Here is a 13,350-nt window from a genome sequence, read left to right as displayed (position 1 = left end):
GCAGCTGTGAGGTGATCCATCGCTGACAGCAGCGTTACACTTTAGATTCTGCAGAAGAAGAAACACTGTCGAGGTAAAAGGAATGGAAACACACCCACCTGTAACAGTAGAGAGGGAAGTGGATGTCCAGCGCGATGCTGTTGTAAACAGCTAAGCCCATCAGCTGATCAGACATGAGGTTAAGGAGGAAACAACACAATAATGTAACGCAAAATAAAAATAAGCTTCTCTCACTCCTCGGGGGGAGACTCTGAATAATTATGGGTCTTTTTTGTTTTAAGTTTATTTTCATCTTTATTATTAACTTTAAGTTGTCTATTATTGTATATTTGTTTTGTATTTTTCTGCTATACAAATATCACTTAATTAATATATTGACTGATCAATATTTCCACTCTTATTAAACATCCTGAATGTCCACTTCACCCGAAAATAAAAACAAGTTAAAATGCTTAGTTTAGTGTTGAATGTGGGCGAAACTGTGAAATTACTGTAAAAAAAAAAAAAATAAATAAAACCAACAATTTGAACTTATGAACAGTCATCTAAATTTTAGCAGAAGGGAAATGTAGGTCAGGGAAAACAAACAAACTGTACCCTTCATTGTTTAGCTGTGAGCTATCATCATGTTACTGCAAATATGCTAATGGTTACACGAGCCTTTCATATAACAGGAAACAACTTTTGGGGTTCTGAACCTGGAGGGAAACGTGCAGAAGGTTCAAATTTATATTCCCAAACCTGATCCGCCAACGGAGAGAAGCATGCAGCTAACACTGCAGCTCAGATGGAGGCGAGAGCGTTTAATCTGTGCCGAGCACGAAGCTCTCAGACACACACTTTCATTTATGCACATTTACAATATCTAATATCACAATTAATCTAATTAACAAAAGAACAAATTTATTTATCTTTCGTGCAGAGCAAACGATACGATGTCAACCTCTGTGTGTGTGTGTGTGTGTGTGTGTGGAGGTGATGGAGAGTTCACGTTGTGAACGTCACATGGTCATACAATTTTTTTCTTCATTTTCTATGTGAAGGGCGGCGGCCCTACACACTCACAAACTGCTCACAGCTGCCGCATGTGGCGACCAGATGTGGTGTAATAGTGTAATAGTGTGTGTAGGTTGAGAGTGTGTGCGTCTCTGTGATGTGAAGACCACTGTTACAGGTAGGTGACACACATGTATGCAAATAAATAAATCGCTCTCTGTGCACACACACACACACACACACACACACACACACACACACACACACACACACACACACACATACACACATACACACACACACACACACACACACACACACACACACACACACACACAGGCCCCAACATGAAAACAAACATAAACTGCACCATTAGCGCAACCATTTAGGAGGCCATTAAGAAGTCACACACACACACACACACACACGGCACCTTAAAGCATTTAGCAGCCCTGGTTCATAAATCTACACTTTATGGGACAGGCATGAATAAAGCTGTCTCCCTCTGTCTTTTATCTCTTTATCCACCTCTCCTTACTCATGCCCACTCTGTTTCACAACCCTCCCCATCCCTCTCTCTCTCTCCTTCCTTCTTTTTGCTTCTCTGGTCCTTAAAGTCAGAGTTTTCTCATCGCCGCCGCCGCAGCACAACGAGGCACGAAGTCACGTGTAAAATCTGCAAATTAATTCTGCTACCGATAAGTTTTTCACACAGGAAGTGCTGGATAAACGAACAGGTTTTATGTCACAGCTCGTCACAACCTTGACGAGGAATACTCGGAGCACTGCGCAGCATCGCCGCTGCTCTGTGGTAACTTCATTACAAAACACACATCAGAGTACGTGACGACTAACACAAAACTTTCAATTAAATTAGCACACACCAGCTGACACAGAGGCCGCCTCGTAGAGCCGCCCCCTTCGCATGCTGGTCTCCTTACACAAAGACTCTCAGTCTGCAAACAATTTCTTTAGAAAGGTTTACGGGGTGTGATGATGGCAGCAATATTAGGGCTGAACAAAAGATGTTTTGCACGCCAAAGCCAGGGTTAGAAAATGCTGTTTTAACTCGTTCACACAAACGATTCAGTTTGGCCTCTCCCGTTCGCCTACATCTCTGCTCTGATGTTATCCTTATCCACGCAAACCACATATGCACATGACTGCTAGATCACAAATCCTCCTGGTTATGAAGTCCAAACCCAAAAAAACAAAGAAAACAGAGAAACAAACAAACAATCATCATAAAAAATACAGATTTGAACTCTTTCACTGGAATGCCTAATCTGCAGCTGGTCTCCAGTCCAAATGAAACTGAAAATGTTTTTTGTGTTATTTTTACATAATTTCTTCTTGCAGACGTTTATGATTTTTAGAGCAATTATTGTAATTATTACAACATGGTACCAAAGGTAGAATAATGACATTCTAATAGTTTTAAGCCAGATATGATTTTCCTCCAGTTATTAATTATTCTCCTTTTTGGTCATTAAAAATAATGTGATTAGTTACCACATATGGATCTTTTTTCACCAAATTCAGGCTTAAATAATCAGGAAGCTGTCCTCGGGGGACCCCCGTTCCAGGCTCTCAGGAACCCCCAAAGACTGTAACGATGTCCCCGTTGGTCTGCACCATGCGACAGGGTGAAAAATGTAATTTTCAGCTCTTATTTTTATTTTCATCATCTCTCTCCCTCTCTCTGTGACACGCTGCGCCTCATAAATGTGGGGGCTAAGTAAGTGGCTGACGGTCGTTACTCTGAGCACCTCTGCAACGTGGTTTTCACTGTCTGTGTGGCCAGAAACAAAGACTAAACACAACATAAGGGAAAAAATGATCTGAGCACTGATGAATTAGGGATGTGAAGTAAAACAGCAGTTCCATTAGTCTTTGTGATTGTTAATATACACACAAAAAGATTTTTAAATAAAACAAGTATGTATAGTGTGCATAAAAGCACATGTAACTCAACAGCTGATGATTTTACACACAGAGCGCTGGAAACATTGCAGCTGGACTTTATTTTGGCCCCGTGTTCTGGCAGATAAATTGGGTTTCATCGTTCCGCATGTCCCACTTCATCTCTCTTTCTCATCAATGTTTATTCCACTTTGTTTACATCTGTTTATATTCTGTCATTTCATTTGACATCCCCCCACTGCACCACTTTCCTTTTCACTCATCTCCCTCTGTTTAGTCTCTGTTACACACTCTCTCCCTGCCCTCTGCCACATATCCGTAATGATACAGTGCTGCCATGGCGACTACACAAGAACCAGGGAGACAGATAAATTAGCTCCCAGCACAGACACACATGTGGAACATGCAAAAAACACCCAGCAGCAAACACACACACGTGTAAGTACACAGATTTCCACTTCTTTCTTCTTTTGCTCACTCACTGCTTCGACAACTGCACATTTATGTTTCCCTCATTACAGAGGACTCGTTTACTGAAGACGTAATCTGACCTTAACCGCTGCTGTAACCGAAAACTGCCTCATCCTAAAAATTTACGTTTATGGGAACTTAATGTTGAACGCTGGATCCCCAGTGTGCGACTCAATAAACAGATTTATGTTCACACACACACACACTAACCTGGCGAGGAACGGCAGCTATTAGGTTATGTAACCTTTTGACAGTTCCCAGCTGGCTAGTAACTGAGCCCGAAGTGCTGAATCACTTTCTGGCCACATATTACACACACGTGAACTCTATGAACGCACACGCACACGCACACACACACACACACACACACACACACACACACACGCACATAAACTTTCATTTAAAGGAGAGAAGAATGATAATAATAACACGGGCCACAGGGAGGCTGTGCTGTGCATGAATGTGTAAAGAGTGAGTGAAACAATGCAAAAATATGCAGGTCCGTTTTAGGTGGGGCCGAGTCAAAATGAAGGAATGTCCACATAAACTGAAAATATTTTAAATTGAGTGAAAAACATGCATTTTACATTTCTGACCACCTGACTATCATTTCCTTTTCCTGCATGTGGCAACTTTCAAGCTACACACGGTGCAGTTAGCTCCAACAGCCTGAAAGAAGGCGGGAAGGTGCAGCGGCCTGTAGTCAGAAAGCTGTCGGATACAATGTAGTAAAAAATGTATTTAATTTTTAAAGTTCACATTAACACACTAACACCCAGTCTTGTAAAACAGCATCCAGATGGATTTACTGTATATAATACTGTATTCACATTATTTATTTATTCATTGTAGTTGAGTTTAATAGGAATAAATGGTGTGTTGTATTTACTGTATTTAACCCAGACTGCAATCCTTCCCTGACCTTAACTAAAGTGCTTCTGTTGTTAAAGCGTAACCACAGAGGGGACTTGCAGTCCCTGGACTCTGCTCCCACCATCCACCACGTCCACCTTCCTGTGACTTCTGCGTATTTACACGCAGTGAATGGAAACTATGATGCTCGCGAGTTAAACTCAGACGGCGATTATGTGCCTGAAAACTCAGCGAGTGGTTGAGTTGATGCATGAACAGAATTTGTAGGAGACAAAGAAGTACATTTTGTAGTAACTCTATTACAAAACTCTGCAGAGCAGACAAAAGGGAAGAGAAACTGGACCAGAATCTTTGAGGACTGGGTGCCAGTTAAAGGAGCCAACATGTGATTAATGCAGGAAACATAAAACCTTTCATTAGTGTTTGTAATGCATCTGCTCAGAGGATCGTGGTTTATGTTCAGAATTGTCATTTTTGTGCTGGTTTACGTTATGTTGTTTTAACAGCTTGCTGTTAAATTTCCTGACCTGAAACTGAAGACAAATGTTAACTTAATCTTGTTTCAGATTGACCTGTATGATGTTAACTGTGGATGAATGAAAAGCTTGTAGTGCGTCTGTACTTGTTGCACTTACATAACAGCTACCAAAGGCCACCTATAGCCTGTGAGCCACACTTTGAGAACCCTGAAACAGCAGGAACAAAACAGCTGATCTTTGGTGTGTTTCAGGCTGAAGCAGAAGGATAAGTGATGAGCTTCACTGGCTGACTGAACGTTTGCATTGACTTAATGACACAGACTGTATATAAAAGACAGAAGTAATGATGTCACAGTTTCAATAAAGCATACCATGCTTTATTGCCGGTTACAAAGTTGTATCAATAAGACTTCAAACTAGCAGCTGAACCAAAAACTCATGAAGGAATTGTTTACTGAGGTCACAGATTTACAACTGGAAGGCAAAGGAAGCGCCCCCTGCTGGCCATTATTATAACTGGGCTGATCATGTAACTCATGTACTCACACTAATGACAAATATGACTCAAACCTACTGAGAGGAGCACTACAATCATTTTCTCATAAACATGCAAACAAAGCAGGTTTAAGGCAATTCTATATTAGGCTGTGTCCATTTATGGTTTACAGTCTGTGATAAAAACATACTTTTTTAATATCATTTATTATTTAAAAACACACAAACCTGCTGTGATTCTATTTGTATTTGTTATGAAGCTCTTCGCTGTGGTCTTATTTTGGAAAAATGATTCTGACCACGTCGATTCAATTTTATGTGCTGCGCTGAAAAAGCCTCCACAGAGCGAGGTGTATTTGTTACATGTGCAGACCCACGGCCTAAACACACACATTATAGTATCTTTTTCTCCTCTGCGGTTTAAAACGGAGGAGTGTTCGCTACGTCAGAGGGGAGTGCATGAGGAAAGCTCCTGTGTGTGGTTATTTGTGCCCGTCTGCACATTACACGCATTTATAGTCCGACCCTCCCAGAAACACTCAGCAGTTTTGTCTAGAGCAGAAAAGCAGATGCGGTGAAACTGCTCTGCAGCTACAAAAACAATGAAAACGCATTAAAACGCTAACGTGGGAGGTGCGGCAGGTGCTAAACAAACTGCTCCGATGCACGTTCATTAAAAAAACAAAAAACAAATATTATTGTCCTTCTTTTAACTTGAACCGGATAACGTAGGCAATCTCGTTAGGCTCATTAGGACCTCCAAAGAGCTCATTTATAAAGCGCTTAAACAACATTTAAAGCTTGCACATACCCTGATGTTTGCTGTTGTTCTTCATAAAGGATACAGTCCCGACCAACTGGAACTCAGAGTAGTTGTCACACTTCCAACTGCTGAACCAATGGCAGCGTGAGTCCTTCATGTAGGTAAACATCCCTAAAAAAATGAAAGTACTACATTTAGATTGAACACATCTCTTTTATTTAATTCGATACATTTGATTGGCAGAAAAAAGGATACAGGAAGTGATGGAGGCAAAAAAAAAAAGAGGAAAGGTCATTTTTACGACAAACAGAGGGTCTGAAGAAGAAAAGACAGAAGAAAAAAGACACGTGGTACATGTAGTTGGACTTTTCCCGGAATCAGTGAGTCCCTGTTAAATTAAAAAGTGTCCACATAAAGTTTTCAACTCAGGACTTTCAATCAACTGTCCAAACTTGGGGAAAAAAGGGATTTAGGTTGAGTTGAATTAGAAAGTAGCAGTAAAACTACACTGAAATCAAAAGCACTGCTGTTACTCTGAACACAAGCGGAGATAGAAACCAAACAGCGCGGTTTGGGAAAGTATCGACTGGATTGCCCAGCAAGTTGAAATGCGATGCTGAACGAGTGCCTGGTTCATCACTGAGATCACTGAGCTACATCAGAGTTAGAGGTTGGTTTGCATCTACCCCTCATGTGGAATTTTTAAATGCACATTTGGAATTTGTGAGAAGGGGGATCAGAGGGTGTGCACCACCTCCAAGGGAATTGTGGTTCTCAAAGGGTGACCGCCTCTGCAGTTCAGCAAGCAAAGGACACTGTCCCCAACTTCCATTCAATGTTGTAGAGGTGTGTCAACCAGGACAGTCCAATGGCATCAATGATGTGATTACATCACTGCTGCAGGTGTAATGTGTAGGTGTGTACATAGCACATGCTTCTTTAGCCTCCACCTGAAAAGCTTTGCTGTTTCACTGCTGATCTGCTGGATGTCAGTCACATCACCTCTTTTCTGATTAGAGTTTCTCTGCAACTGCAGCACCTTGCTGACGTCCTAAGCATATTAAATATTTAATTTAAATAAATAAATCATTAAAAAAAAGGGTAACACACAAGTTGTTGAGACTCCAGCGCTGCTGAAACTCTTCCAGCTGTGACTGAAAGAAACAGCAGCAGTCTGTTCAGAGTGGAGACTCACATCTGGACCACTCACATCTCTGAACACACAAAATGGAAAAGACCTCATGTATAAAAGAGCCTGTGTGTGTGTGTGTGTGTGTGTGTGTGTGTGTGTGTGTGTGTGTGTGTGCACCTGTCTGTGTGCAGCTGGGTGTGTGTGTGTGCAGAGGTGGGGATTTCCCCGTGCTGCTAATGAGGGGAACACAGCTTTCATTGAGTGTGTTGCTTTGGGCCGACATCCCCCTGGCACCGACAAACACAGACGACCGCGGAAAGATGGAACGACGATGGAAAGAACAACTTAACCAGAGCGGAGACGCAGAGAGCAGAAAACGCAGATGCACAGGCAGACGCTCGCTTGGTTTCCACTCGAGTATATTTTATGCAAATTCCAACATACTGAACTACAAAGGCTGAACGGACGCGGCCGAAACTTGGAGAAAATGCTATATCAATATTGTAAAAAGGTTTTTTTTGCCCAGACGTGATGTGAGAACCGTTTTGCAGTTAGGGGAAATGTTGGAGCGGCAGTGATGGAAACACACTTGTTGAATTGAAAAATGGTGGAAGAAAGGCTTGAGAAATGTTTTCCTCACAATTCACAGAAATTCAGTTTGGACTGAGATCTAAATGATTTTTGTTAACCACCAACTCGCCACCATTTGTGAAATGTGCAACTCAGCACAGCGCAGCTGGAAAGCGGTGAATAAAATAATTGTTTGTGATAAGTGCGTTCAATCGAGACTTCACATTAAAGGATTTTTTACTGTCTCCCCAAAAGAGCAAAACCAACAATGAAAGTATGGCGCTATGAAGCACTGTGTATGTATTTAAAGGCTGATATAACCCATGCATCTGTGCGCTGCTGTTCTCCAAGAACTATTAATAACACATGGCTGCACTATGCTGTGCGACATGCGCTTTAATTACCACGAACAGACACTGCAGTTTGTCCTGAGTGAATCCCACACACACGTGTAGTAATCCACCACTGAAAATAGTCCCCAAAAATGTGCCGTTTCCTCAACTTTGTTTCATGTTTGCTTAAAACTAGACTTTCCAGCTGTTTTAGGAAACTGTTGAATCCTTTCCAAAGGGAAATATTTGAGCCCTTTAATTAAGATTTATTTATCCACATTACCAGCGGGCATGGAAGTGAGAGTCTTTCGCTGCGTTTCCACCAAAGGTCCACGTAATCTTAGTTAATGTGTGAAAACTTGCCAAGGAACTACAGGTTCCTTCAGCTGTTGGTGACTGTCAAACACAGACCCTTATAAAGGAAAGGCGGAGGAGCCAGCAAGTTCAACTCAATTCAGTTTTATGTATCTGGGGCCAAAACACAACAGCAGGTCAAAACCCGTCAATACCACTGAGAAATAAACTGTATTCAATTCAATTTTATTTCAATTCAGTTTTATTTATACAGCGCCAAATCACAACAACAGTCACCTCAAGGCGCTTTATATTGTAAGATAGACCCTACAATAATACATACAGAGAAATAACCCAACAATCTGAAAATATGACCCCCTATGAGCAAGCACTTTGGTGGCTCAGGGAGGGGCGGGGCCATCTGCTGCGACTGGTTGGGGAGAGAGAAGGAAGACGGGATAAATGACATGCTGTAGACGAGAGCCAGAGATTAATGGCCTTTTTATAAGTATAAAAGGATGAGCAATGAATGACCAATTTAGAAGAATGTGAAGGTAGATGCTAAACGTGTGGAACGATGGGGAAGAAGCGGCCTTGGCCTTGAGGAGGTTGTTTGTTGCCGTTGCTGACGCTGGCTTGACCAAGTAAGACACTAAAGATATTAAGTGTGAAGAAGTCTACGCTGACAGTTAACGACTATAAGCTATTACACAAATACAATAATCAGTGTCGGAAAAGGAAGTGCAGGGATTGTTTTAAGCACAGCAGACAGTCACACCAGTCTCCCCTCTGCCGCAATTTTACAAACTGGACTACTTCAGCCAGCTTTAACAGGCATTATAGTCCTTAGAAGTACTCATCTTTCTCCAGAATCAGTGTTAAACTATAAGGTGAAAGTGATACCTGCAACATCAGTAAAGCACTTTTTTGCATTACAGAGCTACTGGTTTCAATATGATAGGAGGTTCTTGGGTTTTTAAAAGAAGAGTATTGGAAAAATACTCATATTCCTATCATTAGAAATAATAATGGAGTAAACCCTCTTATGTCCATGATCTCTCTCCATCCAGTCAAAGCCTGCCTGATCCCTTTCCTTCTCATTTGACTGTATTTTCCGTTTTATTGCCTTTTTTGTGGCGAGTTCTTTCTTTTACTGAAAGAAAAGTAAAGTTTCCACAGTTTCTCCAGCTGTTCCATTGTCCAGCATTCTTGCTACTGGGGAAAAGTTGCCAATAGCTACTGGGAAAAAAACAAGTTCTAGCTGAGAGGCTGAACACAGAGCCAGTCAAAATTTGGGACACGCATAAAAAGCAAGGCTTACACTGAACCATCTAAATAATAATGGTGTCTTTATTCTAAAGCTGTCACATCGAGCAAACGTCACATCAAACACGAGCAACTTTACATGTGATAGTTTTACCGGTCGTTGTAGAGCCTAACGCAACTGTAATGAAGAGTGACTTAGCCGTGTCTGGCTTTAGATTTGGAATAAATCGTGTAAACAGAGGTAAAGGAGTTTAAAAGACTGAGAGAGCAACACTGAGAAAGAGATAGGCACAGTGACAACAATGGCAAACAGAGATAATTACAGTCAGGCAGCCAGAACAGACAAAAAGGAAACGAGAAACAAGAGAAGAAGACCATCATAATAAGAACTCTTCCAGACTGAAATGACAGTTAATTATATAGTTGCCAAAACCAACACGGGCCACTTTTCTCAGCCATCTGACACTTATTCCCGCTGCAGTTTCACTGACCCGAAAACTCACAAAGCACGTCCACCGAGGCCTCCGTCTAATAAAAATGTACTTTCCGTTTTATCCAATAAAAATAAGATTTTTTTCCGCTTGACTTCAATAATAAAATACAGCTTCACTTTCCACTGACTTTGTATCAAATGGGATTTACCTTCCAGATTCTCAACCTTATCTGTTATTCTCAGCTGCTCCCTCGAGACCTATTCAAAGAAAAGCTTTTTTTCCATTTTTATGATGAAGGCTGGATTGTGGACACTCACAGCCCAGCAGCTCATATTTCAGTGTGAATGACCTCCAATCTGAAACCCTGACTCACCGTAGTCTGTGTGAAAGATTTGTCGGACGAGTAGCAGGAACCACTCTTTCGTCAGGCCGCCCATGTCCAGCCCCGCCTCCCCGACAAAAGTCACCCGCAGCTTCTTCTTTAGATCGCATCGCTTCCTCGTCAGCTATCGGCGACAAAGAGATGAAACAAACACACACACATTTCGTTTCAGTTTGCATTGCAGAAACACTTGTTGCAGAAACCTTTGTACCCCTTGGATGGGTAAGAGTTGCAGCGCCTGAAGCGTCTGATGTGGGGTTATCCTGGGTGACACGCCTTGGCAATATTGTGTCCAGCTGTTCTGCATGTGCTTTGTGGAACTGGTGTGCGATTGCTCCTATGGTGCCCTGTTTGAGATGCTTAAGAAATCTGGGGTATCAGGCCCATTATTATGGGTTATTTGGCTCCTGTAGAGCACCAGGGAAAGTTGTGCATTGCTAACAATAAGTCAGCAAATGCAAAATTGACAGACCAGTGGTTGCGGTGTCTGCTGGGATGTGGATGCTATTTGTTCTGGTAAAGAGAGATATGACAAAAGCAGCTGATTTACTGGTCCATCTACACTCCTACCCACATCTATGGTCATGATGAGGGAAGGAGTTATGAAAGGAATTATGAAAACTGCAAGCAAGAGCCTGCAGAGGCACTTTCAGCTCTGTTTCCCAGACTAGGTGAGGAGCTCAGTGGTTCAGGAGGTGCTGAGAGTAGAACTGCTGCTCCTCCACATCAAATCAGATCAGCTGACCAGGTGCCTCTGGACGCCTCCTGTGGAGGTGTTCCAGTCACACCCAACATGGGAAAGATTCCAGTGCAGATATGATGGAGAGATTATGGTTCTCTTCTGGCTTGAGAACGCCACAAGAGCTTTAGGCACAGGTCACCGAGAAAGAGGACTGGTCTGCTTAGACTGCTGCTACAGACAAGCAGTAGAAAATAAGTAGATGCGGAAATATTTTCTGGGTAAAAAAATGGCATCCTCTGCTATAATTTCCCATAAACACTGTTACTTAAGTTGCTAAATGGTTTCTTCAAATGAAAGTATGAAAATGCTGTGATCATGTATTCCTCAGTGTCTGCAGACTGAATATCTTCACAGGGACAGACCAGCAATTAAAGACCAAAATGAAAGACATTTGGTCTGAACCTCACTGCAGGAAGAAAATAACATTTCACATAATTTAGACTTGGATTTTAGTGTTTATCTCAGATTTACGGTTACATTTCGGATTGACGGAGGTTGAGGGTGACACATGACTGCAAAACATTAAAGGCATACTTGCTGATCCTCATGGCAGGGTCTATATATTCACTGGCCGATATTCCCAGTATTCCCACATCACAAGTTTCCAATTTTCCCCCCTTGCTTAAAACAACATTTTAAGAATTTTTTTGGTTTTTGGTTGTTATCACACTCTCAGATGTCCTAAAAATCCCAGTTTACACCCATGAGATTCTCCTCAGTTCCTTCTTTTTTCACGATCTTTGCTCAGTACTTCAGTGGAGAAGGCACATTAACGCATCTCATTTTTTATTAAATGACGCTGAACCTGCACCAATCTGTGCTTGTGTATTTCTAAAGAACATATTGTTTTCTGATTGGCTTTCCGGTATCAACTAAAATTGCATTAGGACATTTAAAACACACTAAACATAAATTCACAGTGTGTTATGGCTCAAGGTCACTTCAGATATCTGCATATAAATATGTGTAAAGATAGTAGACAAAGGATGAGTTTTTAGGGACATGAATGTTCCTGGTTTGTCTTAATTTTAATAACCAATCATGTCTGAGCAGGTACTGACCAGGTAAACTGATAACATGGACAGCAAAAACAGAATGCATTTACCAAAATTCAAAAACACTGGGCATTATCTAAAGAGGACAAAGGTTTTTATTAGCTTTTTCTAATTTATTAACGATCATAAACTATGATTGGCAGACACATCAGGAAGTCTCGGCTCAGACAGCTGCTAGCATTTGTGCCCTTAGTTTGTCAGCTGATGGGTTAACGGGTTCCCAGATTTGTTTTTAGAAATCAGAAATCAGACATAGTAATCAGTAATAGGTTTCCATGCAACTGCCATACATGTTATCAATTTGCCCCCTAACTTTGCCCCTAAAAGGAACTTTCTACTAAGATTACCAAAGCAGCCTTTATAAACGACCAAAAATAAATCACCAAAAATAAAGCATAAAGCACCAAAATCAGAGAAACTGAATTTAGAAATTCCAGTGCGCACTGGAATAAAAATAACTTTCTGATAAAAAACAGAAAGATATCATTGGGAATTTGCAGGAGATTTTTTTATCTTTCTTTTTTTAAAATAAATAATCATCATGGCAGTTTTTCATGCATTAAAGATCAGACAACATTCACATTATTTCTAATTAATAAACGCCCCGATGACACCGGTCTACACTGCATGCTTTAACTTGCATATTTCAGTTTAAACAGTTTAAAAGATGTTTAAACATCTTGTAAAACGATTATACATCAAAAACTGAAATTTGTGAATGTACTAACCTCATCCAGTGAGTCGCTGAGAAGCTGTGCTCGTCGTACTTTAATGTTGAGAAACAGAAGGTTCATGTCCACTCTCTGCCTGCGAGAAACTTTACTGACCAGACTTTGCTGTGAAGCAAAAACACAGAACCCTAAACTCAACAGACAAGCATTTGTTGCTCATATACAGCTTCAGCAAATCTGCCTGCTCTGTGTTTCCTTATTACAATATTTTAAGGCTGGAATCAGGCTTTGTTAATGTGCGACTCACCCTGGCCTGACTGATCATCTGTTGCTCCGAGTCTTTCTGGATGATGGCTTTTTTTACCACCGTCGAGAGGATGAAGGGAAACTGACAGAAAGAAAACCTGAAAAAGAGGAAAAAATTAAGAATAGTTAATAATTCTCAGGCAGAGTTTCTTAGTCTGTTTTTCTA

At 41.2% G+C, this 13,350-nt stretch overlaps 1 protein-coding gene across 1 annotated transcript in view; it reads right to left on the bottom strand.

The window, feature by feature from the left end:
- Positions 1-13,350, bottom strand: part of hectd2 (HECT domain containing 2) — a 54,110-nt gene that overhangs the window by 17,101 nt on the left and 23,659 nt on the right. The window contains exons 11-15 of the mRNA XM_084948535.1: positions 13,186-13,282; positions 12,936-13,043; positions 10,402-10,534; positions 6,083-6,171; positions 99-163 (exon numbers count right to left, since the gene is read on the bottom strand). Of these exons, the coding sequence (XP_084804661.1) occupies positions 99-163; positions 6,083-6,171; positions 10,402-10,534; positions 12,936-13,043; positions 13,186-13,282 (492 nt within the window). The remainder of the gene's footprint in view (positions 1-98; positions 164-6,082; positions 6,172-10,401; positions 10,535-12,935; positions 13,044-13,185; positions 13,283-13,350) is intronic.

Source organism: Perissodus microlepis, chromosome 13 (genome assembly GCF_051167445.1).
Source record: "Perissodus microlepis isolate ML-2025 ecotype Zambia chromosome 13, ASM5116744v1, whole genome shotgun sequence".
In the NCBI taxonomy this organism is placed as follows: Eukaryota; Metazoa; Chordata; class Actinopteri; order Cichliformes; family Cichlidae; genus Perissodus; species Perissodus microlepis.
This window is presented reverse-complemented; position numbering and strand designations above follow the sequence as displayed.